Below are 26,804 nucleotides of genomic sequence, written 5' to 3'. Positions count from 1 at the left end.
GGGCCCTAGGAGTCTGCTCTTGAACCAGATGCCTCCAAAATCCCAAAGCTCAGCTAATCCCCACCAGCACTTGGCCTCTTCCCAGCCTGAGTGACAAGAAGGGGACAGAGGTGGCAGCTGCAAAGAGCTTGCTCGTTCTGTGGGAAAGGTCTTTGCATGCCAGATTGTGAGAGGCGGGAGGGAGGATGGGAATTTGGGGACCTGCTGTTTGTTCCCTGCCCTTTTCCCATGGCCCAGATGTTAGCTGGCAGCCAAACTGGCACTGTGCTCAGAGTATTTAGGGAGCTAAGTACAAGGGCCAGCTGTGCTGTGGACCAGCACAGTAGGCTGGGAAAAGACCAGGAACAGAGAGATATTTTTACCCCATTTTTTCAACTGCTGTGGTGTTTCACATGCAGCAAGTGAACAATCTGACTCTCACCCCTTGAAGTGGCAGGGAGGCAGAGGTAAGAGGAACTTGGCATCTTGCAAAGGGCAATGCTGAGTGTGACCAAAGAGCCAGTGGCAGCCATCCTGCACCAACCACTGGACAAATCTGACAAATCAGGGTACTTCAAATTGCAGCTTGCACGCTTCTCTGGCCTCAGCTCTCTGGCTATGCATGAGACTAGTCTGAAACACAAGAAACCTGTGGGGTTAATGCAGCCCAGCTCATTGGCAGGTCTGGTCTAGTTCAGGTGTTTTGCCTGCTCATTGACAAGATCCTGCATCAAACTGCTACACCACCTGGGAGATTACTTAATTTTTTCTTTTTCTTTAGAGAGATAAAAACAACAATTTAAGCTGTAGCACATTAACCCCTTTAGATTGTTTGCCTTTCTTCAAACAGGCTGTTGTTACTGGGAATGCCATGACCAGCCCAGAGCAGCTGCACTCCTGCAGAAGGGCCGTGGGGCTGAGTACATGGATAAAGGACAAAGCTACCTGCAACAGGCACCTGTTTCATTGGTGCTGCCCATTGTTGATTCAGTAGCTGTTCAGGGACTGGATGGATCAATACTGGGCAAAATCTAGAGCATCTGATGGTGGGGAGCAGAGACAGACTCCAAGGAACATTAGAAGCTCGTTTTAGTTTCCTCCTAGGGGAGCTTCCTGCTTCACTACAAATAATTGCTGGTACACCTAAAATATCTGCAGTCCTGCCTTCTTGCCCACATGTGCACCACACACATGCTGTGTTCCTCGTGCCCTCCCACACTGGAAGGTGTGAATGTGCCTGGTGGGATGTCAGCACACACCCAGCAGGCAGTGCACTAATTCAAAATTTCTAATTAGAAATTAGACTCTCCAGTGCATGTTTAGCTGAAGGAACAGATATGTGTGGGGAGAGCATGCATCAGGCATATTCTTCTCCTCCAATAATTGCATCCCAGAGATCTGCCTGCCGCAGACATCCCAACACTTTAACACCAAATTAGCAGCTACCAAAAAAAATCTTGGGATTTAAAGAAAGTTTTTTTGGATAAGCATGTCTTTCATCAGGACGACCATTTGGGTTAAGCATTTCCAACCTGCATCCCTGGGCTAGCAAATATCCTTGTCTTTAGCTCCATACTTAGCTGGGATTTCTCTTTCTTTGTGATGGAGACAGCAGCCTCATAGTGTGGTCCAGCGGCGCCTCTTGGAAGGCAACCTGAACAAGCTCCGGGGCGAGGCCAGGGGTCTGCCTGCACGGGTTCAATCTCCGCTGGCAAAGGACCAGGATGAAAAAATGGAAAAGGGAGAGGACAGGAGAAAAGAGACTTCACCCCTGCTAATACAGTGCCAGGTAAGGCAACAACACTGAGCATTTGCCATCACTGTGAAATCAGCAGCTCTGAGTTCCAGCTGCCCTCCTCCCAAGGGCCATGCTGAGTTATAAATTTCAAAGCCAGCTGCAGCCAAAAAGAAGAGATTTCATGCATGGCCTCTCCTAGAATCTGGATGCAGGTTTTCCAAAAGCCAGAGGAAAGCCTTTCTGCTACATGTCTTCTTCTAGTTGCCCATATTTGAACATAAATTACCATAATCACATCTCCTTCCTTTGAAGGCCAGCTTTCCCATGATACGAGGTATTTTACAACTGCATGTAGAAGCAAGGAATGTCTCCTTATCACTTGAAGACAGGTGCCTCTAGCTGATTTACATTTAACTAATTCCAGTCTAGTCTGATTCCCTCAGGTGTCAAAGGAGCTCCTCAGAAAGTAGATAACTGTGCTCCAAATTAGCACAGTTGCATCTCTTGATGGAAGCAGTATTTTTAGCTTCCTTTTCTTCTTATATCCTCCTATACTGCAGAGCACACTACTCCCTGGCCCCTGCAGTTAGAGAAAGCACATCCAAAAGCTGTGGCCCATGGAAGAGGGCTGGATGCTTAGAGCTGCACAGTAACATGCAGATATGAGACTCACCAAGATACAGATCTGTTGTACAAAACCCATTTTAAAGCTGGTTTTAGTTCAGCTACCGGTCCTACAGAACGTCTCCCATATCTGAGTGTAAAGGCTACACTTCCAAGAAAAATATATATACCTTTGAAAATTCATTTAGCACAATAAATTATAATAGGAACACAGCCTGGTAGCAAGTTTCTGAAAGGCTTAGATCAGATATCTCAGTACCAAGCAAAGCCACTCTCTGGTTTGTTTTGCAGCCTTTACTGCTGCAATTAGGCATTGCTTACCCTGAATTTAAGACTTTAATATAGCTGGGTTAACATAACCACACCTGGGGACAGACTGGCAGGATGAATGGCTCTCAGGGTAATTTCTCCAATTACTTGGAGCCTGGTTTTGAGCAAATAAAGGTGTTTCTTTTTCTTTAATAGCCTCTCCTTATTGTTCTGCAGGAGGAAGTTTATTGATAAAGGGTGGTATTTTTGCCAGGCATGCACACTGAACAAGGACAGGCATGTACAGGGACAGTAGCTAAGTCAGTGTTACAGTCCACCAGGCATTCCCTTTTGTGTTTCTATTGCACTGAACCCCAGCTGTCACCCACGTTTTATTTTCCCTCACAGGGGAAGGTTAACGAGCATCACAAGCAAGGAAATAGACCTAACTAACGCTCCCTGAATTCTGCACAGGCGTTTCCCTCTTTTTCTGCCCTTCTTAGGAGCCAGTCACTGTTTGTCACACTTGATCTTACACTGAAGGAAGGGAAGCTCTCCTCCCCTTCTTTTTGTCTTGCTGCTTTTGATGTTTACATTTGTGAACTTCAAAAAGCCTCTGCTGTCAGTAACAGAGCTGTGGCAGGAAATAGGATTCAGGCTGCCAGTTCATTTGAACCAGAGAGGTGAGCTGGTACCTTTTGGAGATCTGCTTGATTATAGTGTAGTTTTTATTAGAAATGGAGCACAGCCCCAGAGAAGTCTTTTTTTTCCCTGACTCCTGCGAAAAGCGAATCTACCATTTACACACAGGCAAGTGTGCTGAAAATCTCAAAGGGGTAACAAAGGCATCTGTGCATCTCTTGACTGGAATACTGTTAAGGTAAAGTCTTTGAATTTGACTAGGGAATAAACTCAAATATGTGTAGACTTCAGTGGTACATGGAGATTCAGGCAGTAAGTGTTTTCACTCTAACAGGCTTTAGTTGCCCTATGTCTAAGTCCCAGAGATCACAGATAGACCTAGTCTATAATAGTTGTACTGCAGTCACTCACCCTCCTATTTGCTTAGGTGGGTTGCCCAGATGGTACTTTAGCATAATTGCCCCTTTTTGTGACAGTTTTTGAAAAGTAGTTTGGAAAACTAGTCATGACTGGCCTCTGCAACATAAAATCAAGCTGTTATTTTTTGTGGTGAGGCTTGTCTCTTGTTGACTTGGAAATAGATGCTGAAAAACTTCACTGCTGTAGAAGGCCAGTTTTCCTCTATGCCAAAGCAACCTGGGATTGATCAGCCTTTTGTTTGCTAAAGCAGCTTCTTGACTTTAGAACTGACATCATTTCAGAAAACACAGCTCATTATAGTGATCCTTACTGATTCCCCTTCCCCTCTTTCTTGGAAATTCTGATAATTGACATTTAGATAACAAATAAACGTGACTGGCAGTAACAGACTGAAAATTCTGGAGTAGACATGAGAATGGGTAAAGTGATGAAAAGTTCTTCTAGTCCAAGAAGCCTTGCAGTGCTTATGAGCTGCCTGCATTGTATTTTTGGTACGCTGGACCAAGGACTTTTCTCAGGCTCCTGGTGAGCTCTCTAGGGAAATGGTTAGTGGTGAAGAGCTGTTTACACTCAATGAGATTAAATGTTGTTTTCTACAGAATAATCACTGTCATATTATATCCTGTCAAGTCTCCAACTTGCAGATTTCCCAGCCTGCTCTGAAACAAAACTCAGTAATCTGCCTAGTGATACAGCTTAGGCTTATTATAACAGCAGCAGCTCATGCATCTCAAGTCTGCTGCTCCCAAGTGATTCCTCAGCAATTGCTATCCATGCTCCAGGTCTTGTTTCTGAGTAAAGAGGATGTGGAGGCAGATGTTTGGCATGCGCCTGCACTCTGTGCATTATCTTGCCTCTCTGCTTAGTCTGGCCACAGTCTTTACAGGCAGGGCTGATGTGTTCGGGAGGACCAGGCAGCACAGATATTGCAGAGCTCTAAAATCAGAAGGGAGATTTTGCCATAGAATCACAGAATGGTTTGGGCTGAAAGGGACCCTGTTGGTATTGTCTGTTTGCAGCATTCCAGTATTTCTCACAGGATTTGTTTTCTTCTTTCTCTTTATAACTACTCAGGGATAGCATGTTTTGGAAAATGAAATCTTGAAATACTGGATGCAGCTCTCGGTGATGATTAATAATCATACACAGGCTTAGATAAGAAATCAGCAAATTGAGACATTTTCCTTGACCCTGCTGGTGCTGCACAGAGTCCCTCATAGCCATGCTGGTCTGCTTAAGGTGTTCAAGCATTTAAACTTGTTGGAACTGAGCATGAGAGTAGAGAAGATGTGGCAGGTTTGTTGCTGCTTCTGAGTAGTTCATGTCACAGAGTGCCATAGTGGATGGAAGAGAATGAATCACAGGAAAAACACAAATGACAGTAGGAATACAATGAGTCCCCCCAAGGAAAATTTTGTGGGTGGGATTTTTTTGGTGGTTTTTTGGGGCAGTGGTGTAAGACAGAGCCTTGAAGAAGTAGGCCATCAAGAACAGGTATGATCAGGCACCATAGGTAAAGATATATTTTGTAGATGACAGTTATTCCATCTTTTCCTGTTCCTTTACTAAGTCCTGTTTCTCCTTTTTTTTTTTCCTCAACCTAATTCTTATTGATGTTCTGGATGATGCTGTTTTCAGACCCCCTAAAATAAATGTGACCTGCTGTTACTTCATCACCTCAGGCCTGCCATTAAGGACCTCTCTGCAGAGGGGACAGAAAACAGATGGCAACCTTATCTTCTTTTCCCTTTCATGTTCTAAGGGGTAAAGAAATGAAATGAGCAAAGCACTGGGAACTATTCCAGTAAAATCATGCACAGGTTACTTGGGTGCAGGGCAGGGTGCAGGCCCCTTTGCCAAATGACACCAGCTATGACTATTGTAATATCATGTCTTATAAACTTAAAGAGCTATACAGGAATATGATGTAAGCCCTACAGAAAATAGTAATCTCTTGATTAAGTTGTGTCTTGGATTCAGGAGTCACATGGATTTGCCAGTTATCTTGGGAACTGCCTTAAATTTAAGCTCATTTCAGGTGTGTTTGTCCTGGGTGCTCCTGCTTCTCCTTCAGACTTCTCCCTCTTGCAGCTTTTCTGCTGAGAATAAACATTTAGCTCTGGGACATTGTTCCCTGCAATACCAGAAAAAATGGAGAGAAAAACTAGCACATTCTTGTATTCCTTTAGAAAATTTTGCATATTACTTACTGCCCTGCTAACAAAGTCCATGTTGGTTTTATGAATAATTTCTCTAACTGTGCATCTCCTGACTGGAATACTGTTAAGTTAAAGTCACACGAAGATAAGTGTCTGGGCAATCAAATACAAATGAAGGAAAACAAATTCAAAAAGAAGTGTTTGAGAGTGATTTGCAGAGCACTGGGGAAACCACCATTGTCTTGGATGAAACTCTTGCCTTCTGACTACTGCCTAAAACACAACTTGGCTATGTTACTCAGAAAATCCAAGTCACACTGTTGGAGGAGTGAATATGCCAATTTTGAGCCTACAGTAATTATCTGTTGTTGTTTTTTCTAGTGCCAAGGTCAGGTATTGAAAGCAACTGTTAACACTGGGTGTCTACCAAACCTCATCTCCAAGAGGTGTTTAAACCAGCTGGGGTAAGTCTTTGCACAGTATAAAAGGAGGGATGGCTAAAGGAAAAACCATGGCAAGAACCCAGGCACTCTGGATTCCCATCCCCACGGATAATGACTGGCATGGCTGTTGAGGAGAAGATGCAGAGGGTGGGCTACAGGGAAAGGCATTAGAGCACTGGCAAAGGTGTGTGCAGACCCCAGGCTCCGAGGCAGAGCTGTGCAATTCTGCCTGCCTGTGCTGCAAGGCAAAGCTGCCCAGCTGGTGGCTGGTGCTGAGGTTTTGCTGGTTGAATCTGCCTCCAGGCATACGCTATGAAAGAGATCCCCCTCTTGTGGGCCTGTTCCCAGTGAGACCCAGAAGAACTGCCATCAGTGAGAAGTCCTGGTTTTCCCCCTCTTCCTCTGCTTGAGGCAATAATACCTCTTGTGTCCCACAGGCTGGAAGAAGTGTCTGCCATGGACTGTGGAGACCTCTCTCCTCCCATCCCCAGCGTTGTTGGCCGAGTAGAACATTTGGAGTTGCAATTTGGCCAGGAGACAGTGCTGTGTTCAGCACTGGTTGTAGGTGAGAGTGCCAGTCCCTCCTCTCCCTTGTTTTTCCTGTGTCCCTCTTGCCCTGCCAAGGGCATTTAAAGGACCTTTGGAAAAAGCATGACATGGTGGAAGGTTGGTGATGTGGCCACCTCCACTGCAGGCCAACATCACCATACAAGTGAATACCCTCAATGTAACCAAAGGCAAAGGGCATAGGAAGAGTACAGAGAAGACATTGAAAGTGGGGAGAAATTAGGTCCTTTTTCAGTCTTAACTAAGGATGTGAAAAATTCTCATTTCAATTCTAAAATGGAGCTTTCATAAAATTCTGCAGATGGCTTGATTAATCCTCTGGTGCCTTATGTTCTCCTACGGAATGGGCACTTGTATCTCTGGCTGTCTGGAAGTCATCAGAGAAAGTAACAGAGGGTACAGCTTATTTCCTAGAGTGCTTCTCTGTGTGCTCCTCTGCCTCTGCTGCAGGGAGCACCCTGAAAGAACCTGGAAGCCCCAGAGTGCTGAGTCTCCTTCAGTGTCCTGCAGCAGGACCCTGTGAAGGAAGGAGCCATAGGAGACAAGGTCAGGCCAGGGGGCACTGAGGCAGGCCCAGAAAACAGCAGAAAGGGTGCATGTTCTGCATTTACATCAAGCTGCGCATACGCTGAAAATAACGGGATTGTCTTCTTTCCCCCACTATCTTTCTCCCTATTAGTCTTCCAGCTTTACCTTCTTGCTTTAACCTGTTTCCCCATCTTCAATGAGTCCTGTTCATCTTCCAAGGCTTCTCTTGCTCCCTCTTTTCATGTACATTCTTCCCACATTCCTAAGTTATCTAGAAAGAGCTTCCTCTTCTTACACACTCCAGCTTGTTCTTCTTTCCTGGTTTCCACTCTGCTTGTTCTTGCCCTTCATGGGGAATCTGTACTAGCACCATAACAGGTGAATTTACCCCACAGCTACTACCTACTACCCATTTTGTTGGAACATGGAAATGGCTGCCTGGAAGGAGCAGAATTGCCACACCTGTGTCTTACATCTCCCTGTGCTCTCACTTATGTGGTAGAAATAAATTATAAATTACAGCCACTGGTTACAGGGCAAGCAGGCCTCCAGGAGACATGTGAAGTGCTAATGAAATTACAAGTGGCTGCTGATTACTGCAGACTCCAGGACCTGGGAATTCCCTTTAGCTACCACTTTAACCCCTGGCATCTTCTATGTTTGCTGACACTGAAGACTTGCAGCGGTTACGAGTAGGACAGACAAGTTACATGGAAAAAAACACCTTAATAAAATTATTTCATAAGATCAGGTTAGACTGCAGCCATTAGATGCAGGCTTTGGTCAGAAAACTAAACCAAGAGCCTGCTTGCATGTGACCCTTATCCCCTCTCCTCTCCATTTTCTCATGCTTGTTCTCCCCTGATTCACCCTGCTGCTTGCCTTCTGCTTTTTGTCCTTCCCTTACACAGCCCACAGTAAGTTTCATGGGATCTCACAAGCCCTTCTGATGTCTCATATTAAGTTTCAAACAATCACACAAACACCTTCAAATTTATCTCACAGTAGTCATGATAATCATGGTTTCCTTCTCTTATCAGCTGCAAAGTTCATTTTGACCATCTACAGGACTGTGCCTAAACAGCTCCTTTAAAGGCTCATCAGTGAGTGACAGAAGAGAGATTTATTATTGTCACTGCTACCACCTGCTTGTTAATGTTGGTGTGTTTAACTCATCCTTTTCCTTGTTATTTTTTATCTGCTTCATATTGGTCCATAAAAATTCATGAATCAGACGTTCTTGTATTTCATATCCTTTTACAGGAGAGACACACTTTCTTTAATGAGGCAGTATTACATAACCTAAAGCCTGATCAGTCTCTTCTCTCTTCTCAGATGATGAAATGCTGGAGTTTTGCATTGGCCTCCAGACTCTGTTGTCTCTTAAGGTAAGGAACAGCTCCTTGCTTATTGCAGGGCTCCTCTCAGGAAGCTCTCCAAGATCTGGTTGTTGTAAGCATCAAAATTACTTAATGTCCAGGTCTCTCAGGGCAATGCTTGTCACACAGCTGCCTGACTGGGTGCAGTATGCTCTGAGTCACTGACTCCTTCCCAGCCCTTCTTAAAGCTTTTAAGAAAGAAAACACTCAGTAGGATACTATCACATCTCCCATTTTCTGTATTCCTGACCATACAACGTGCAAGAGGAAACTGAAGAGGAGACAAGAAAAGGCACGACTTAGACCCATGTTGCCCTTGGAAGGCAGATGAGAACAAGCTGTGCCCTTGCTTTAAGCCAAGTGCAGCTGTGTGATCACATTCAGTGTCCAACACTCACTGGCCATGAGTGGAAAGAGTCCTTTTGTCAGCTTGGCTCAGGGTCAGTGCTCTGCTGAGCCTGGCTCCTGGGTGGCTCAGCATATGGCTGCAGCAAGCTGGTTCCTGCCTGTCACACACTTGTGGCCACATGCCAGGCTCATAAAACAAGAAAAACCAATGGATTGAATGGCTGAGGGATGTGAGGACATCAGCTCAGAGAGGGTCATAGGAAGAAGGGAGGGAAATGGCCCTGTGAAGGGTTTGGAGATGAACCCCACTACAGGGAGCTGGAGCAAGGAGGCAGCATGTGGGACAGGGAAGGAAACCTGTAAGGTCTCTACAAACCCAGAGAGGTGTTACAGGTGCTCCCTAATCATAGACATAATGAGATTTGCTATCTGAAATGTCCAGAAAATAACTGTCTCTCTCCTTCTTTAGTGTTGCATCGACTTGGAGGAAGGAGTCCTGAGATTTAAAGCACTGAGTGAGGAGCTGCCTTTTCTACATGCCTCTGAAGAGCCTGGTCAGTGACTGGCTGCACTCCCCATGTCTGGAGACTTGCTGCCATGAGAGAGAGATGAGGGTGAGGCTCCCATGCCCCTAACCTTGCTGAGTTCTAGGCTGAGGCATTCAATGGGGAGTGAGAAAAAGGCCAGTGGGTGCTGGAAACTGTCACTGGGAGTGCCTCAACTTGAGATATCCCTCCTTTCAGTGGACCCTCTTGCTTGTCCTGATGTGCCAAGTGGGCATTTTGTTCTTGTTCTGCTATTTGGCCCTAGTCACTCCAATTTCTGGTTCTGTAATAAATTTATGCTACCCCTTTAATGACTTTGCAACACTGTTCACAAGAGAGTCTCTGTGAACAATCTCCAGTTGTTCTGTTGACAGGAGAACAGCGTTTTCTTTGAAGACCTCCAAAGATTACCACGAATCTTTCCCTTCTCATTGCCTCAATGCCAGCGTACACCAGTCCTGTTTCTTTGTCAGAAGGGCTCTGTTCCCTTTGTCTGTACTCTGGGAAGCTGGATTTTGCTGCTTTTTGCTGGCTCAGATCAGAACAGAAGTATTTTCTGGGGAAAACTGTGGCAAAAACAGTTTTAGAGTTCTCAGTTCTAAGAAACCTTGACAGAAATGTTGAGTGCAGACACCTAAAGCACTGACAGGGGCTTGGGCTTTGCCATTGCCTCTCTGGGCACTAAGCTATATTATATGAATGGCAATGCTTACCATCTCTTGGTGTACACCCTGTAACCAGACTTGCACACCCTGTTCTTCTGGCCAGGCCACTCCTCTCTGCACTCCAGCTGCTAGAGCTGCATCCTTGTTCCCTCTGCTGCTTCAGAGATCCTGCCACTCAGTCTAAATGCTGAGATGAATTACAGCACCAAGTCTTCTGCTCTGCCAGCTCCTTTCTTCCAACTTGAAATCCAGTGATTAAACATAGACACATCATCAGCCTTGAGTCCTGGCATCACACAGTCCATCAGCTTTGCTTCTCTTGCACCAAATATGAATTTGTAGCATTAGCTCTGGTTAAAGAGCTGTGAACTCATCTGGAATGTTAAAGGTGATTATTAAGTCACTTAACAATTGGGTTTATTTGATTTCTTTAATTCCTTTTTAATTTCCATACTAAAGCATAGCTATATTAAAAATACATAATCTATTCTTAACTAGCTCTAGGAAAAATGCATCAGATCAGGGCTTGTTCCATGCCTCATGGCTACTGATTCACTATCCCAACTGCAAAATATACCTTTATCCACCCTTAAAAGGCTATGACAACCCCATTTTGCCTATTTTCCTGGATTAAACGCCGCTGATTCTCTTCCTTTTTTATCAAACTGGTCATTGGCTCTGTTGTGTTTCTCAAAAAACATGTGTATGTATTTTTGCTTTCTTTTTTTTTTTTTTTGTTAGTTCTTTTGTGTACTAGTTTAACACATGCTAAGGACATCAGAGTAAAGCCTGGCTTGATATGATTTGGGATTCACTTACCAGTGATAGTTGGCGTGACTGGCATCTGCTGCTCCCACAAGGAGCAGCAGACTTTTACTGTTAGTCATCATATCTTGCAGCTTCTGATACATTCCTTGACATCTCTGCCACTCTTCTACTTGTGCATCTGACTATTTCTGGCTGCATGAACTGCTTTCCATGAATCTCTCGAGTGACACCAATGGTTCTTCCATTTAGTCAGGAAAGCATGCCTGCTCCATGAGCCTGTCTTCCAAAGCAGCAGTAATTCCTCCTGGATTTGTATCACTTGCATGCCTGACTGGCTTCTCAAATCCCTATCAAGGGGTCTAGATAGCTCACACTTGTACTAAACCATCTTGTATTCTAGCTGCAGTCTACGTGGTGCCTGGGCCAATTCTGCTGACAAAATCTTGCTTGTGATAGGCAAAACACCTGTTGCTATATGCATCAACTCACCCAGTTTCCAAATCCCACTGCCCTCTAAAAACAGCATGTAGAACAAGGGCAAATAGTCTATACCTACAGATACCATGTCCATTACAAATCTTTTTAATTTCTATGATCTATTAAAAAAAAACCTCTAAATCACAACCCAAAAGCTGACTTTAGCCCTAACCCAAACAATAAACCCTAACAATGACACTAAATCTAAGATGTAAGGCACTAAATCCTAATGCTAAATTTAACTCCTAAAACAAACTCTAAAACTTAATGCTAATTTTAACACCTAAATCAAATCTCCACCTGCTAACTATAAAACAAAACATTAAAAATAACACCCTAAATTTAACACTGTAACCCCAACATTTACCATGTGACTTTAAACCCAAGACAGAAACCTAATCATAAAGATATTAACTATAAACCCTAATCCCAAAACCTAACCATAATCCCCAACCCTAATGCTAACCATGAAGCTAACCCCAAACCCTAAGCCTAAACTCCAAGGCCTAAACCTCACCCCTACCTCTAAACCGCAAACCATGTAACAAAACCTAACCCCAACTCTAAACATATCCCTACACCTAACCACAGCCACCTAACAACCCATATCCCTAACCCTACACCTAACCACAACCACCTAACAACCCATATCCCTAACCCTACACCTAACCACAACCACCTAACAACCCATATCCCTAACCCTACACCTAACCACAACCACCTAACCCTATCTGATGACTTTTGTCGTTCCCACAAGGGGCCCTGCTTCCCTTCAGAGCACCCTGGGGCTTCTGCTAAGTTTTGCTTTGCCCTGCAAGGGGCCCTGCTGCCTTTCAGAGTGTCCCAGGGCCTCTGCCAGGCTTTGCCAGGCCCATATGAGGCCCAGCTTCCCTGTGGAGCACCACAGGGCTTTTGCTGGGCTTTGCTGGTGCCCACCAGTGCATGGGAAGGGGAGGGCCACCAACAGCTCTAAGTGCTGGCCACTTCCTCATGAGAGCAGTGCCTGGTGTCAGTTTTGCAGCTGGGTCCTGGCTAGGGCAGGGTGTAGGTGAGGAGCCTTCAAACTGAAGCCAACAGGAATCTTTCCAATGATTTAAAAGGAGTGTTGGATGGGATCCTACAGAAAACTGCCATGACTTTGAGTTGACAATTCTGTTTTGACTACTGCCTGTCACTTGCAGCCCTGCAGATACTGCACTCTAGCTGCTGCTGGAATTCACCAGGTGCTGTTCCTACATGTCTGTCTTGGACTAACTGCTTTTGCTCACATCCAGAACATCCTACAGCCTTTCTGAAGCCTTTCTGTGGATCATATGCCTCATATCCTAAACCATTTACAGTTCAGGCTCATCTTTGAATTGATGTGCTACAGTAGGTGAAAATCTCCAGCCCTATCTATTCCTCTCTTCTCTGCTTAGTGACTCCTTTGCATCCTCCTTTCCTTCTTTTCACACTGATAAGTGACAAATTTCTTCAAAAAGGAATTCTTTCCTTTTTAGAGAATCCTTTTAACACTTGCCTTGTACCCTGGCTGCTAATACACTCCCACATTGTGCCACAATCTTGCCAGCCTTTCCTCTTTGTTGTGAACAACTGCATGTATAAATTCTCAGTCACAGAGAGGATGTTTCCAAGAAAGCAATAAATTAATAAATTTATCTGCTCTGAAATCAGCTCCAGGGCAGAAGACATACTCTTCACCCTCCTCCTGTCCATGTCAGTTGAACAGAGATCCACTCAGTAGAAGTCTCTTTTGTCCAAACATTGAGGAATCTGTTGCCAACAGATTATCTTGGAACTTCCCCATCAAGCTTTGCTACAGGCAGAACTTCCAGAAAAAAACATTTATATGACTAAATGAGAACTGCAGGTCATGATGCCATGGCAGACACCTCACTTCAACCCATTCACTAAATCAGTCTAATCCTACAGGGTCAGTACCTGCTTTCCTCACCAACACAGTTCCTGGTGGGTTTTCATCTCCCCAAGTTACTTGGCATAAAATGACACACAGTTACTGCATTTGACATCTGTATTCTGAATTCTAGCCCACAGATATTTTTCTTTCTCCAAAGCATTTTTGTGTCATTTCATCTGAAGCATAACCTCCATTGTGAAAGAAGGAAGTCTTGGCTTTAAAACATGATTGTAAAATAGGACTTACAACATCTCAAAGAAGCCAACTCAACTCCCATCTACAAACATGGTCATTTTTAAGTCTTCCAACACTGGGAAGCACAGTAAGTAATTTTTGAGTGGGCTGGCAAGGCTGAAGACTGTCTTAATTGTAGTTTCTCTTGGAAAAGTCTATTATACAGATATACTTCCCTACTCCCAATTCCAGTCATCTCTATTGCTTTTGGGAGATAAAGGGAACAAAGGAATAATCTAAAGGTCTTTTTCACTGAAAATCAAAAATGCTAACACTTCCATACAGAAAGCAGAAGTTCAGTACAAAGTGCCAGCTCAGAGCAGGACATAGGCACATCCTGTATGTGTCCAACACTGGCTTCCTCGTGATGAGACCTGTCCCTTCAAGACAAAAAATGGAATGTTATTATTTTAGGGACAATCTCTTTGAACCACCTTGGTTGTCAGTTCCTATCAGGGCTGCTTTCTAATAGAGTGGGCACAGCAGCTGTGGAACAGTCTGCAGGGAAACACCTGCCATGGCAAATCTCTGGAACAGTGTGCAATACACCTGGGGTGGGGAGAAGGACTTGTGTCCTTCCTGAGAACAGGCACTCTGCCAAAGCCATAATCAGGACCACTTCCAGGAGCTTGGGGTCACTTGCTTTTGAACAGAATGGGAGCTGCAGCCATCCATATTCCCAGAGGCTTGCTCCTTTCACTCCCACCAGGTGAGCTATGGCATTGAAGACCATTGAGCCACATACCTACGTTTGCATTCAATCCTCCTTTCAAGAGACTCCACTGGCACATGCCAGGATACACCTAAAGAATTATAGATATAATTAAATTATAGCAGAAAGATAATAAAAACAAAGGCAGGGATGGAGAGCAGGTTTATTACGTCTCAGGAAAATAAGGCAACCCCCTCCTTTATTTTTTTGCTAGTAAATTGAGCATCAGAACCAAAGCCATGAATCATTTATCTGCAAATACTCCCAGTGCCTGAGGATACAGTCAGACTCCTCGCTTGCTGTGTGCTGGCACTGGGACATACAAAGGTGTCCTGCAAATGCTGCCCTGTTGAAAAGTTTCCCAGCACCAGCAGGTTATGCCAATCTGCTAGAGAAGGATACAGCAAACATTTTCTGCTGTGTGGGAAGGAACCACTTCTAATTCCAACTCTACAGCTTGCGTTGGCTGGCAAGGACAAAGAGACAACTAGTTACAAAGAAAGTATAATGTAACTCCATCACTCCAGAGACAGGGCCTTAAGTGGCTCCTTCCCAGAGAAGATGGACACTTCACTTCAGAAAAATTGTTGCCAGTGGAAGTAGCCTGAATAACAGACTTCAGGAAGTATTTGGCACTTAGGAGTTCAAGGCAGGAAAAAATAAGGAAAGCCATCTTTTGGCCAAGGAACAGTAGAGATGTTCAGTTTATTCTTCTGTAGACACTTTTCATTTTCTCTTGTGCACAAGGGGCACCAGAGCAAAATGCATCTGCAAGTTATTATATGCTGCACGCAATATAAAACTGTCAGGGGAAGCCCTCAAATGTTAGTATTTTTCCTCTCCAATGGTTTTTAAGAGCTAAAAAGTTTTGGGGAACAGATGTTTTTGTAGTGTCTGTATTTTCTCACCTCTGCTTGATAGTGTGCATTGCCTGGGCTTGCACAGCAATTTTATCCTCAGGGCAGCAAAAGAGGGTTGGGGTGCACAGTATTTGCAAGGCTTTTGCCTCATTTTCTTTTAAAGATGGTTCTTAGAAAAATGTCATCTCTTCCTCAGCAACCATTTCCCATTCTTTCTCAACAATTAATAGTCCAACAGTGGATCAGTTTGACCTTCCTTTCTTGGAAATCATTCAACCTGTACAGCAAAGTTTGTTTTGCATAGAACAGTTCCAGCCATGTGCACCCATTTGTACACCCCTTGCGCTTGTGTTGCTAATAAAGGTTTATATTTGGTGTTGCTAATAAAGATTTATATTTGGCATGGACAGACAGCCCTCAGTTGTTCTGTTATGAGTGTAGGCCACCCTGTTTCCCTGCCAGGCCCTATTTGCCAAAAGCTATGGTGATGATTCCTGTTGGGATGGGTGGCTGCACATCTTAGTGTCACAAGAGCTGACAATTTGTTGAGGTTGCAGTCTAGGTCTGACAAGCTTCAAGACAAACTCCTCGCTTTAGCCCACGAGTAGATGGTCCCTGTGGTATCAGCTCTCCACAGCTCACAGACTCCAGCCTTGCTGCTCTCAACACCACTGTTAATAAGCTTTATTATTACTTGAAAGGTCCTGCCTGAAGAGTTCAGTTTTACACAAGCACTTAGTAGGACAGGGGAACATTTAAAAATGCTTCTCAGCAAGGCCATTAAAATGGAGAGAAACTTCTACTGCAGTTAGAGAGTCAGAAGATAGAGTGGCCTGAGAAGCAAGCTGTCAGGTACAGAGCAGGTCACACCATTTCACTGCTCCATGCTCCGACTTCCACTGCCACCGAATGCAGAGGACAGCACTGTCCTCTGAAAAGCTTATATAAATCTACAGAGGAAACTGCAAAGAACAGCTAAGGCTTATTATGTAAAGATCCTGCCCTTCTACCACACAGGGCTGCTTCAACAACAGTCACTTTCACCAAGGGCAAGACATTCCTTTTCTCTATACAAAGCACTTTCTCCCAGTTACGGCTGCCCTTGGATATTTTGCAGAATAAAGCATAGCAGGTTTTCAACTGCCTGCAGGATCTTTAAATGCTGCCACTTGCTCCAGATCACTGAATTGTATTTGCTGTGACTCAGGCTGCTGTAAGGGCAAAGGGACAGCTCCATCCATCACACATGTCCAATAAAACATCACACAACTGAAAGGGGATAATTGATGCAAGCCAGGAGGTAGGCCTGCTGCCCCTTTCCTAACAAGCTGAGTTAGGCAAGAGTCAAGCTAAGAGAGGGAAAAGCACAGCAACAACAGCATGTGGAAAGGCTCATGCCTGGGCTTTTGCAAATGAGCTCCACTTTACCAGACTCTTCATGCCAGCCAGTGGGACATCACTTCCAGCCTGCCTCTTTCAGCTGTGCAGGACTCAAAGCATGACACTCTCCACAACAAGAGGCAGGAGTGGCATTTGCACTGCTTATTGTGGGATGGCCAAGCTCTCATAGCACCACAGATCCACAGTTAAGTCAGATTGGTCTTACTGACCTCTTCACAGCTGCTTTATTAAGTCACAGCCTTCTCTGGGATCACCCTGCCCAAGAAGATGGAGACAAGCAATGACTCTTGACCAGAGCTGGGTTTGCTGGAGCTGCTCTCTCTCCACACCTCATTAGTGCAAGTTGTGCATGTCTCCAGCTACTCAGAACAGGTGATTTGCGAGAAACTGCTTGGCAGAAAAGCAGTAGCAAAGACAAACAATGCATGGCTCTACTTTAAATACACTTAAGTGGGAGAGAAGGCCCATGCCTGCACCCTAACTCAGTTCATCCATCTCCACTTCCTGCACTGTGATCCTGCTAAGAACTCACAAGTATTCACTGAAGTACTTCTAAGAATAGGTCAAAATGGGGACTTGGCTCAGCTGTTCTCTCCATCTGTGACCTCACTGCTCCTTCACAGTGACCAGTGGAGCACTTTACTTGGCGAGGATTATGGAAACTGGCAACAGAAGGCCTATGTGCAGGATCCTTGGCCCTTTCTGTTCTTGTAGCTGCCTCATCTAAAGGTAAACCAACCCACCACATACAGGCGAGCCTACAGCCAAGAACATCCCTTCATAGCCTGTAGACCCTTTCCGGTTTGGAAGTTTTCACAAGACAGGGAAAGAACAGTCATCTTCATCAGATGCCCAACTCCAGCTGCAGATGAGCTTGTGCTAGAATTAAAGATGTCAGCCTTCTTGTTATAAGGGATCCTGGATGCCACTGCAGTGGGTAGAAGAATCTGTTCCAGCAGGATCCTGCGAGGGGCTGCTGAGATGGTATTTCTCAGGAAAATAGAGTGTTTTGTGAATCAGGTTTCTGACAGCATCAACATCGTTTTTGTCTAAGGAGAAGAGAGAAAACCAGTTGTTAGGAATTCTCACCAGGCAGTGTGAAAGCCTCTTCCTCAAGAAATACTCTGGTTTCCAGCACATCATCTGCCATCTCATCCTCTTTCTTTCTGTACGTCCTCTGCTCTTTCTGCACTCACCTACACCCAGCTGCTGCAGGAGACTTTCAAACTCTGGGTCACCATCCAGGATTTTCAACAGGTTGGTGGACTCCATTCTCTCCAGCTGCACATCCCAGTAGATGTAGATCTTCTGGCTGAAGCTGACATAAACAAGGCAGGGACTGTTGCTCCCTTCTTTGCATGCATAGAGGCCTGCAGAAAGCAGAAGTGTGGAGATCTGACTACTTCCAAAAGGAAAGAGAAAGCAAATAACTGACATGATGAGCTACCAAAGCTGTTAGCAGAAAACAGCAAGCACCTGGGCAGAGATAGGGGCCTGGGTATACAAAGTCCCTTTGAGACAATCCAAGAAGCTGTCTCTGAACTGCATGAAGCTTGGGGAATGTGCAAGCTGCTTCTTGAAGGTCTGAGAGACAGGACTGAGCAGAGCCAAAACTCAGGCTGGTTCCATGGGCTCCTTATCTCCACTTAAGAACAGCTTAGAAGTCTGCAAATTAAAAAAGCAGTGTGGAGGACAAGAGACCACTGTAGCATCTCCAAAAACGACAAGGAAAAAACCCCAAGCCACCATAGACAAGTCTCAGCATGACTTTCTCTCATGGTCATTTTTCCCAGATGCCACCAGAGGAAAGAGTAGCTGGGCCTTGTGCAATATGCACACAGGGAAATTACTCCCCACTGCAGGCAGACAAAGGATTCTGGGTCTCTTAGATGGGAGCAGTAGCTTTGAGGGGAAAACGCTGTGAGGGCTGGCTTTGCAGTCAGGCTTCCCACCTGCACAGAAGGCACTGACATTCTCATCTGCTTGGAATCTGGCCACAGTGCGATTGTGGTCGATGATGTACGTCTGCCCGTCCCACGCACAGGCAACCACCTCCTCGTGCCCATTGCCCTGCAGGAACCAGAGCACTGAGTATTACACAGGTGTCACCTACTCCCAGGGACAGCCAAGAATCTTTCTTGCTGGTTCAGAGACACAACACTAATGTCTAGATGTCACTTCTGGATATCTCATCCAGATATTTTGCACTTGGAGCTCATCCCTGTTCTATATGGCAATCCTTACATACTCTAAGAGATTTTAGACGATCAGGGTATTAGCAGTGAGCAAAACCATTCAGCTTTGCAGCAAGACTGAAAAACAGCTGGGAGACAAAAGTTTATATGAATGGATAAATGGATGCTGGGTCTAACAGGCAGACATAGCTCAACCTCTTGCAGCTGGGCAGACTGACCTGAGTGCACAATGTACTGCTACAGCCAGAACACTCTGTGTCATCCTGAGATAATCCCAGCCTTTTCCAACTGAGTCATACTCCTTCTGCCCTTCCTAAGTTCATATGCACAAAGCCATGCTGAGTTTTTGTCTGCATCTCTCCCAGCCTTACTCAGATACTCACTGTAACATCCAGCTTTTCCAGAGCAAAGAGCTGGTGATCAACCTGAACAGACCAGAGCAGCTTGTCTGCTCCCTCCATCAGTTTCAGTGTTCCTGAAGAAAGAAAAAAACAACTGTCTCGAAAACAAAAAAAGAGAGCAAGATGCTTGCTAATGCTAATGCTAGGCCCTACTCTTTCAACACTCAGGGTTGCAGAGAGTTAGCTGCTAATAGCACAGGGATGGACTTGGCTGCTAAAGCCACAGTGGACACTTGACCCCACCTACCAAGCTCCCATTATGCAGATATACTGCAGCAGTACTGGGCAGGGGGCACTGGCCATGACAGAATGGAACATAAACAAGCATCTATCCTCACAGTGCCCTCTGTGCCTTCATATAAAATATGTCAGCAGAATGGGTCTTGGAATCAAATTCTCTTGCCTGACCCTTGAAGGGTTTCTGAAGCCCTCCCATTCTTTTAAAAATCAAAAGCACTGAGCCCCTGGATCCCTGCTTTGAATTAGTGACAGGCCTTAGCTGCCCCCCAGGTCTTCTTCCAGGGCACTGGCAGGACTTACCATCCAGAGTACAGAGGGCAAAGAGACCTGAGCCACTATTCTCACTGGAGCCTGTAAGTGCAAAAGAAAATTACTGGCGTTGATGCCATTTTGTAAACATTGTCCCCTCCCTCTCCTGAAAACAATAAAAAAGATCCAAACCAAGCTGATCCATGCTGCCTCCTTTCCTTGCCCAGTTGTGTGCAGGACAGCAGTGACAAATGTCACTAATTAAATCTGAAGAGGAGAGTTCCCTGACCACTGGGCTGTTTCAGCCCTTCAGTAAACTCTCTACCTAGCTACTAAAAAAGAAAAGATATGCAAGGTCAAGTTTTAAAAATATGACACTCTCAGGGAGAGGACTGGAGCAGTATTCAATGGAAGCTGCATTTAACCCTGTCAGTGACAACATAGGAGAGGCACTGGCTCCCTGAGGAGGAACCCAGGAAACCTGGCAGTCAGGGGCAAGCCAGCAGAGCTGAAAGCAAGCAGGCAGTTTTCCCAGAGTAGGTTAACAACACGAGCCCACCTCCAGTGCCCATAGACAGATCCAAACTACAGCCCCCTCCACATTCCCAGGCTGCAAACCACCCCCTTTCTGCAGATCAGCCTAAAGCAAAGCCAGCTGGTTGGGTGCTTAGCTGCCCCTAGTGATAAGCACCCAGACAGGCTCTGATCCAAGAGATCTGCTGTGTCCCCCTTGGAAACTGGTCAGGATGGCACTCTTCAGCTGTTCCTTTATTGATGGTCCAGCATCAGTGGGCTTTTTCACAGCCTGCTCTTCATCCCTTATTCTGTGTGCCTTCGTTTTTCACAGACATCTCTCAATAGATGCAAGGCTTCATATGCAGTAAAATAATTGATTTCATGCTCTGTTGACCATGTTGCTCACAGCAGCATCAGAGATGCTAAAAACATGACAAGCTTAGGAACTGGGCAGGAAAGGTCCTCTGAGGAACGCGAAGAGGGCAGGTCCAGTGGATTGCTCTTGTCCACAACCTCTAATTACACTGGACAGGCTGAATCATTCTCAGACAGCACTGCAGGAGGCAATACTTGGGCAGAGCAATACAGGGGCAAGTGATCTCTGCTGGGAGTTTTCTGCCCTCTATTATGCCCAAGGGGAAGTGAAAGCTTATTCTCCATAGGTACCAAAGGAGGGTTCAGGAGTTACAGGAGGGAAGCAGTGTCAGCGTGCAAGGAAAGTCTGGACACAAGAGCAGTGTGTCAGGGCTGAGAGAAGCTGCAGCTGTGCTGATCTTAGATACAAGACCTGAACACAACACAGTGGAAAAAAACAGAGGACAATGATATAGATGAAATATGAAAGCAGCTATGGAGAGGTTGGAGCTGCACAGGAGAAGGAGGAGCAGCAAAGAGCCACCAGAAATTGAGATTCAAATGCTCAAAGAAAAGCAAGAATGAAGATGAGGCTGTGGGAAGGAAGAGATGCATTGAGGGAATAAGGAGTCATAAGCTGCAGCCATGCAGAGGCAAGGATCAAGGACATCTGTAGGAGCATGGCATGGCAGCCATTCAAACTGACTAAATGCAGGTCAGCAGAGGCTGCAGAAAAACTCTTGTGCTGAGTGAAGGATAAGGGCTACCTAGGGAAGGACAAACGCTATAAAAAGTTCACATGCAAATATCCAACTGTCTTTCTTTGGGAGCTGGCTGAGAGAGGCTGAGATCCCTGTGTTCTTGCAGCACCCTCTCACAGTTTTTTTCCCTACCACACGAAATTTGATTTCATTCTGTACTGAAAAACCATCAGGGGCAACTGCTGGGCTGGAGACCCCAAGCTGCTGATCTCTCACCTCTGGCAATGCTACCAATGAGATGAGTGGAGACATTCTTGTTGTGAATCCGCCCAGATGTTTGGTGTAGAATCACATCTCGAACAGGGGCCTCACTGGGGAAAAGAGAAAGACAACAGGGAAAAGTTACAGAACCACACCTGGGACTGTCTCAGAACAATTTCAGGAGCAGTGTATTCCAAAGCTTTACAAATCCAGACAGTGCCACAGTTTGTGAACAGGCTGACCCCTTCAATGGTAAAGGAAGAAAATGCATGCCACCCCAAGTATTAAAGAAATATACCGATTTTTAAAAACACAAACCCAGAATGACTTCATGCATCAAAAAAAAAAAAGAGCTCAAAAAAGGAAATCAGTAAAGCCTGTATTCCAATGAAGGAAAAAAAGGACAGTTTTTGTCATTACTCTTAGAAAAAGCCTGTCTGCTTTTCTCTCACAAAGCATCTGCCCAGACTGAACAGGTTGGTGAGAGACTACATCTGGGCCTGGCTTCTGGTGAACAGGACATCATCCACTGAGTTCTCTAAGACATCAAGAAGACTTGCCTAGGTCCCCTCCTGCTGCAGTTTTTTGCGTCTGCCTTGAAGTCTCCAAGAACAGCACAGAAGCACCCAAATTCCCCACCAGGGTCCTTCCAGCACCAAGACAGTAACAAGCACCTCACTGCTCATCCTGGTTGCTGTGGTTGTGATTTACAGCACTGGCTGCCAGGGGTCTCATTAGGAAAACTTCTAATTGCCTCATCTGCAGAAAATAAGTGAATGAGCCCAGTTTTATCGTGGGCTTCAGGTGTATTTGGTTTGGCCCAGTCCCTCAGCTGTTATCCTGCAATCTGGTGACCTTCTCTGGAAATCTAGGTCACTCACTTCCCTACCTTAGCTCCCAGTAGTGAGGAACCCTCAGGGAGCTGGTTTTGCCACTCTCCTTGCCCAATTCAAGAAGAGAGTGGGATATAAGGAAAGCAGCAGTATTCATCTTTGTGAGAGAGACATGAAGAGTGTTCATGGAAGCTTGGGTGTAGGCAGGTTTAAGTGATGAGGTGCCAGCAGCACAGCAGGCCACTGAAGCAAGGACAGTGACAGCACCCCCTGCTTTGCAACAGTGATGTGGTGGCACCCCCTTTTAACAGGCATCCACAGTGGCATGTGCCCATGCACCCCTGCAGGAACACCCTCACCTGCTCGGGGCAGAGCCGTCCCTTCCTGCGGCTGCGTCCCGCTGCTCCGTGTCCCAGGTGCACAGCAGGATGGCATAGCCACAGCCTGGCTGTGACACCATCAGCTCTGGTGAGCCATCCGGGCCTGGATTCACAGACAGGCTGTCCACCTACAGCAGCAGAGGAAAAACATGGATAGAGTCAAGAACTCCAAAAGGTTTACAGTGCTCCCTGCAACTAAATTTGAATATGGCAAATCTGATAGAGCTGAGCAGCAGCTGAACAAATTCAGCTGGAAGCAAAACATCCAAGTTCAGTAAAAGGTTGGTTCCCTACCTAAAGCCACTTTAAAACAACACAAGTACTTCCCACTAATGCTCTCCCATCAGGAAAAAGCAACTGCTTCTCAGACCAACTCCCAGCTGTACAGAAAAATCACTGGGCAAATCTCCTCTCAAGCCATTGACATGACAATTGTTTTGTTCATAGGACTGAGATTCTGTACTTCTTCTCTTGAAAATACCACCTCTTGAAGACTGTATGACAAGTACTGCTCTGAACATCCTTTTTCCTTACCTGACCTTCTAGAAGCCATTTCTTCAACAGGATCAGCTGCCCAGAGACATGGTCTGGGTTCTCTGATGAATCCTCCCAGCGGAAGGCACGGACCACCCTGTCAGTGTAACCCACAACCAACTCACACTTCCCATCTCCATCTGCAGGGAAAAGCAAAAGTCAGCCGGACTCTCTCAAGCCCTAAGAGCCCAAAAATGCAGAAACCACTCTGCTGGTTTCTATAGTTAGCATCACTGAGGACCCCAACCATGTCATGAAAGCTTGCACCTCAGAAAAATTCTGAAGTTCTTGTTTCTCCCTTCCATGACTTGGCTGTGGTTTGTTGGAGTGTCAGTTTCAGCAAGACAGTAATTTCCTTCTGCAAGTCCCCCCCACCTTCTCTCCCCACTGCCTCACACACAAACCCCTTCACCCTGCATTCCCACCACAGCTCTGTGGCTCACCAATGTCATTGATGAGCATGACCTTGGTGTTGGCAGGAATGTGCTGCTTGAACACTGGCTTCTGCTCTTCTGCCCCTGCCAGCTCATGGTGGCCTGAAGCATCTGGGTGTTTTGAATTCAGAGAAGTCAGGTCAAAAAGATGAAACCAGCCTTCTGCACTCACTGCCACCACAAAATTCTGTGAAGGAAAAGAAAAACCTTTTAATTCTTCCTCTTTTAGAAGCTGCAGAAGCTGTCCCACAGCAGGGCAAAGGAAGACACAAGAGTAGATTGATCAAGATCAATGACTGCTACAGAACAGGAGGTTTTTGGCCAGCACATGAACTTCTCTGCTACTGGCAGGGTCCAAACTTCCTGCTCATCTTTGTTAGAGTACAGTATCAAGTGGATATGTGTGCAATCCTCAAACAATGTGTGGCTTTCTTAATGCCCCTGTCAGCTCTGCTCCCCACTAGAGGAAATACATCTACAGTATTTTGGGCAGGGTGCCTGAACTGGGACCTTTGGACTCATTGGTCCTGGCTTAACCCCCAGAAACAGCAATCCAACAAAAGGAGTCATAGTAGACCCAGTGGAATTTGCTTGGGAGTCCAGACTATTCCATGTCTCAGTCTTGTTTAGATGACCTTAAATGCACACAGCCAAGTGTCAGAAGGACCATGGCCCACAGCAGAGATCAGCCCAAGAAAGGCAAAAGCCACTGAGTAAAAGGAGCAACCCTCAACCACCAAAGCCTTGTGGTGCTCTCACAAGGGCACATGGAAATCAAAAATGCTCTCTGAAGATAGGATGGATTTCCATGCTCTCTAAAACCCACATAAGGCTCACAGAAAAATACCAGTTACATATACACAGAGGAACAGTTTAAAAACAGTGGTGCTGAAACTCTACGAGCAAAGGCAGATCCTGGAGAGACAGCACCTGCAATCTGTCCTCCTCTGTCACACTCAACACATGACATGATCCTAATCTCCTGAACACTTCCCACATGCCCTACAGACACAGCTGGGAAGACCTTGGCTCCTCTCACCTTTCCTTTATTGCACACATCTCCCACACGGACACATGTGAGCTGCAAAAGAAAACAAGGCCATCCATGAGAAAAGGCAACCCAACCCAGCACCCTGGGATACATCTCTGCCCTATGCCTTCCTCTCCCATAAAGAATCTCTTGAACTCCTAACAGCCTTCTGAAGGACAAGGACAGCAGAGTCAAGGGACAGAAACACAACTGGGGGGGCAAACCAGGGCCTTTGCCAGGGCCTGGGGCAAACCCCACAGTGCACAGAGCAGGGCAAAGGTGGGACAGAAGCCCAGTTTGTATGTTTGTCCATTAATTTGCTCATCGCTTCCAGCCCAAGGGGCTGTAGGCAAAAGTGGGGTCTTGAATAATTACATGGAAGACATCAGAATCAGTTCTGGCTACCATTCCTCTCCAGCCTACATATTCCTAAGCAAAGGACAAGGATAGCTGGCTGCACATACACCAAAAGGCCCAACCATTTAGAAAATTTGTCAAGAACTGACCATTCCTTGGCAAGATCGCACAGCCCAGGGCTTGCTATCATCATTCTTGTAAACATAGAGCTTTCCATTGGTGTCTCCCACCACGAGTTCATTCAGCTGTACAAGAAAATTGGGTTAGTAGGGAGAAATCCACAATTACATTAACAGTAAAAATTTCAGAATTCATATCTAAAAATCACTCTGTGGGAAGAAGCAGCAAAACAAAATGAGTTAAAGAGACAATCTTGAATCAAAATGGAAACTCTGGGAAAATATAAAAGCCCTAATTTTATTCTTGCAGATAAAAGAGACGGAGAATGGCTCCTTAGAGCAACATCCTATTACCCACTGCTTCTCCACTCATTGTTTCAGAGCTGTGTCACTGACTGTTTTAACATCATGCTTGGATGTTACAACAATCATCATTACTCCATCTTCCATTCTTCAATCTAGATTGACTTGAATCACCTAAGGAAGATGATGACAAAAACACAACCATCCAGGAAGAGAGTGCAAGAACACAACAGATTTACACAGGATGTTCAATCTCACTGCTGAAGGGGTGAAGGGATTTCAGAATGGTGATTATTTCTTTAAAGAGGATTTCTAAAATCACCAACCCCCCATACTGATGAGCCTACTCCCATTACCCCATCTCCTGCATCATGCTTCTTTGTATTTAAATGGTGTTCATTTCATAATCCCCTGCACACCTACAGAACCCTACAGAACAACTTTTTATGGGGAAATCTCTTTAATCATCCACTGCATTGCTAACCACGACACTTTCCAGGATAAGGCTGTAAAACACCTTGACTGTTGAGGAGAAACAGCTGACATGTAGCTGGCTAAGCTAATCTTTTCCTGGCTACAGACAAATCAAAACCAACCATTTCAGGGGCTGACAGCAACATCCCAATGCCCACTCCAAATGCACACCAACCATTTCAGGGGCTGACACCAACACTCCCAATGCACACTCTAAATGCACACCAATCATTTCAGGGGCTGGCAGCAACATTCCCAACCCCTCCATCACAGGGGTCAAGAGACACCGAGACTTGCCTCTGCCCTGTTTGTGATCTACTGTGCCCAGCAGAGCATCACAGCATCCCGACCGCTGTGACAGGGCAGTGTCTATGAAGCAGAAGCGAAGCTCCCCTCAGGCTGTGCACCACCCAGGGCACGGGTAACGGCGAGGGAAGCCCTGACCCGCTGCAGCCCAGCAAACATCCCCTTTGCAAGAGCATTCCTGGGGGCTCCGACCGGGCACCCGCCAAGGCCCGTGTGTGTCCCCGGGGCCGGAAGCTCCTCCCGGCACCCGCCCCGGGGCCGCACAGGCCGCTCGGGTCTCCCCCCCAGCCCCGGGCTGGCCCCGTCTCCGAGGCGGCCCCGCGGGCACCCCCAGCCGGCCCCACCCCGGTCTCCGGGCTCGGACCGTGTCGTTGTCGGCGTCCCCCAGGCAGATGGCGTGCGGGAAGAGGCTGCCGGCGAAGTCCAGCGCCACGCACTGCACGTAGCTGACGGAGCGCATG

At 45.9% G+C, this 26,804-nt stretch overlaps 2 protein-coding genes across 3 annotated transcripts in view; one reads left to right on the top strand and one right to left on the bottom strand.

The window, feature by feature from the left end:
- The window catches only part of NRIP2 (nuclear receptor interacting protein 2), a 19,593-nt gene extending 3,929 nt beyond the window's left edge, over positions 1–15,664 (top strand). Inside the window, exons 2-6 of the mRNA XM_036401078.2 lie at positions 1,592–1,768; positions 6,193–6,275; positions 6,692–6,819; positions 8,685–8,737; positions 9,546–15,664. Coding sequence (XP_036256971.1) covers positions 1,592–1,768; positions 6,193–6,275; positions 6,692–6,819; positions 8,685–8,737; positions 9,546–9,638 — 534 coding nt within the window. The 3' untranslated portion in view covers positions 9,639–15,664. The remainder of the gene's footprint in view (positions 1–1,591; positions 1,769–6,192; positions 6,276–6,691; positions 6,820–8,684; positions 8,738–9,545) is intronic.
- On the bottom strand, positions 14,547–26,804 carry ITFG2 (integrin alpha FG-GAP repeat containing 2). Of its 2 annotated transcripts, XM_036400955.1 has the most exons (12): positions 26,708–26,803; positions 25,291–25,386; positions 24,794–24,835; positions 23,764–23,941; positions 23,321–23,460; positions 22,766–22,914; positions 21,589–21,683; positions 19,793–19,843; positions 19,235–19,326; positions 18,609–18,726; positions 17,853–18,026; positions 14,547–17,705 (listed from the first exon to the last, which is right to left on the bottom strand). In XM_036400955.1, exons 1-12 carry the CDS (start codon positions 26,801–26,803, stop codon positions 17,563–17,565), a joined length of 1,374 nt encoding a protein of 457 aa, XP_036256848.1. In that variant the 3' UTR covers positions 14,547–17,562. The 2 variants fall into 2 exon arrangements, with proteins under 2 accessions (XP_036256848.1, XP_054374494.1); XM_054518519.1 differs by lacking the exon at positions 25,291–25,386 and having other exon boundaries at positions 26,708–26,804.

Source organism: Molothrus ater, chromosome 2, assembly GCF_012460135.2.
Source record: "Molothrus ater isolate BHLD 08-10-18 breed brown headed cowbird chromosome 2, BPBGC_Mater_1.1, whole genome shotgun sequence".
NCBI lineage: Eukaryota > Metazoa > Chordata > Aves > Passeriformes > Icteridae > Molothrus > Molothrus ater.
This window is presented reverse-complemented; position numbering and strand designations above follow the sequence as displayed.

Coding starts and splice junctions, on each gene's coding strand:
- ITFG2 (XM_036400955.1), bottom strand. CDS start 26,803: ATGCGCTCCGTCAGCTACGTGCAGTGCGTGGCGCTGGACTTCGCCGGC. Junction 23,461..23,763: donor CATGCTCATCAATGACATTG/GTGAGCCACAGA, acceptor TTTTCCCTGCAG/ATGGAGATGGGAAGTGTGAG. Junction 17,706..17,852: donor CCTGCAGCAGCTGGGTGTAG/GTGAGTGCAGAA, acceptor TCTTCTCCTTAG/ACAAAAACGATGTTGATGCT.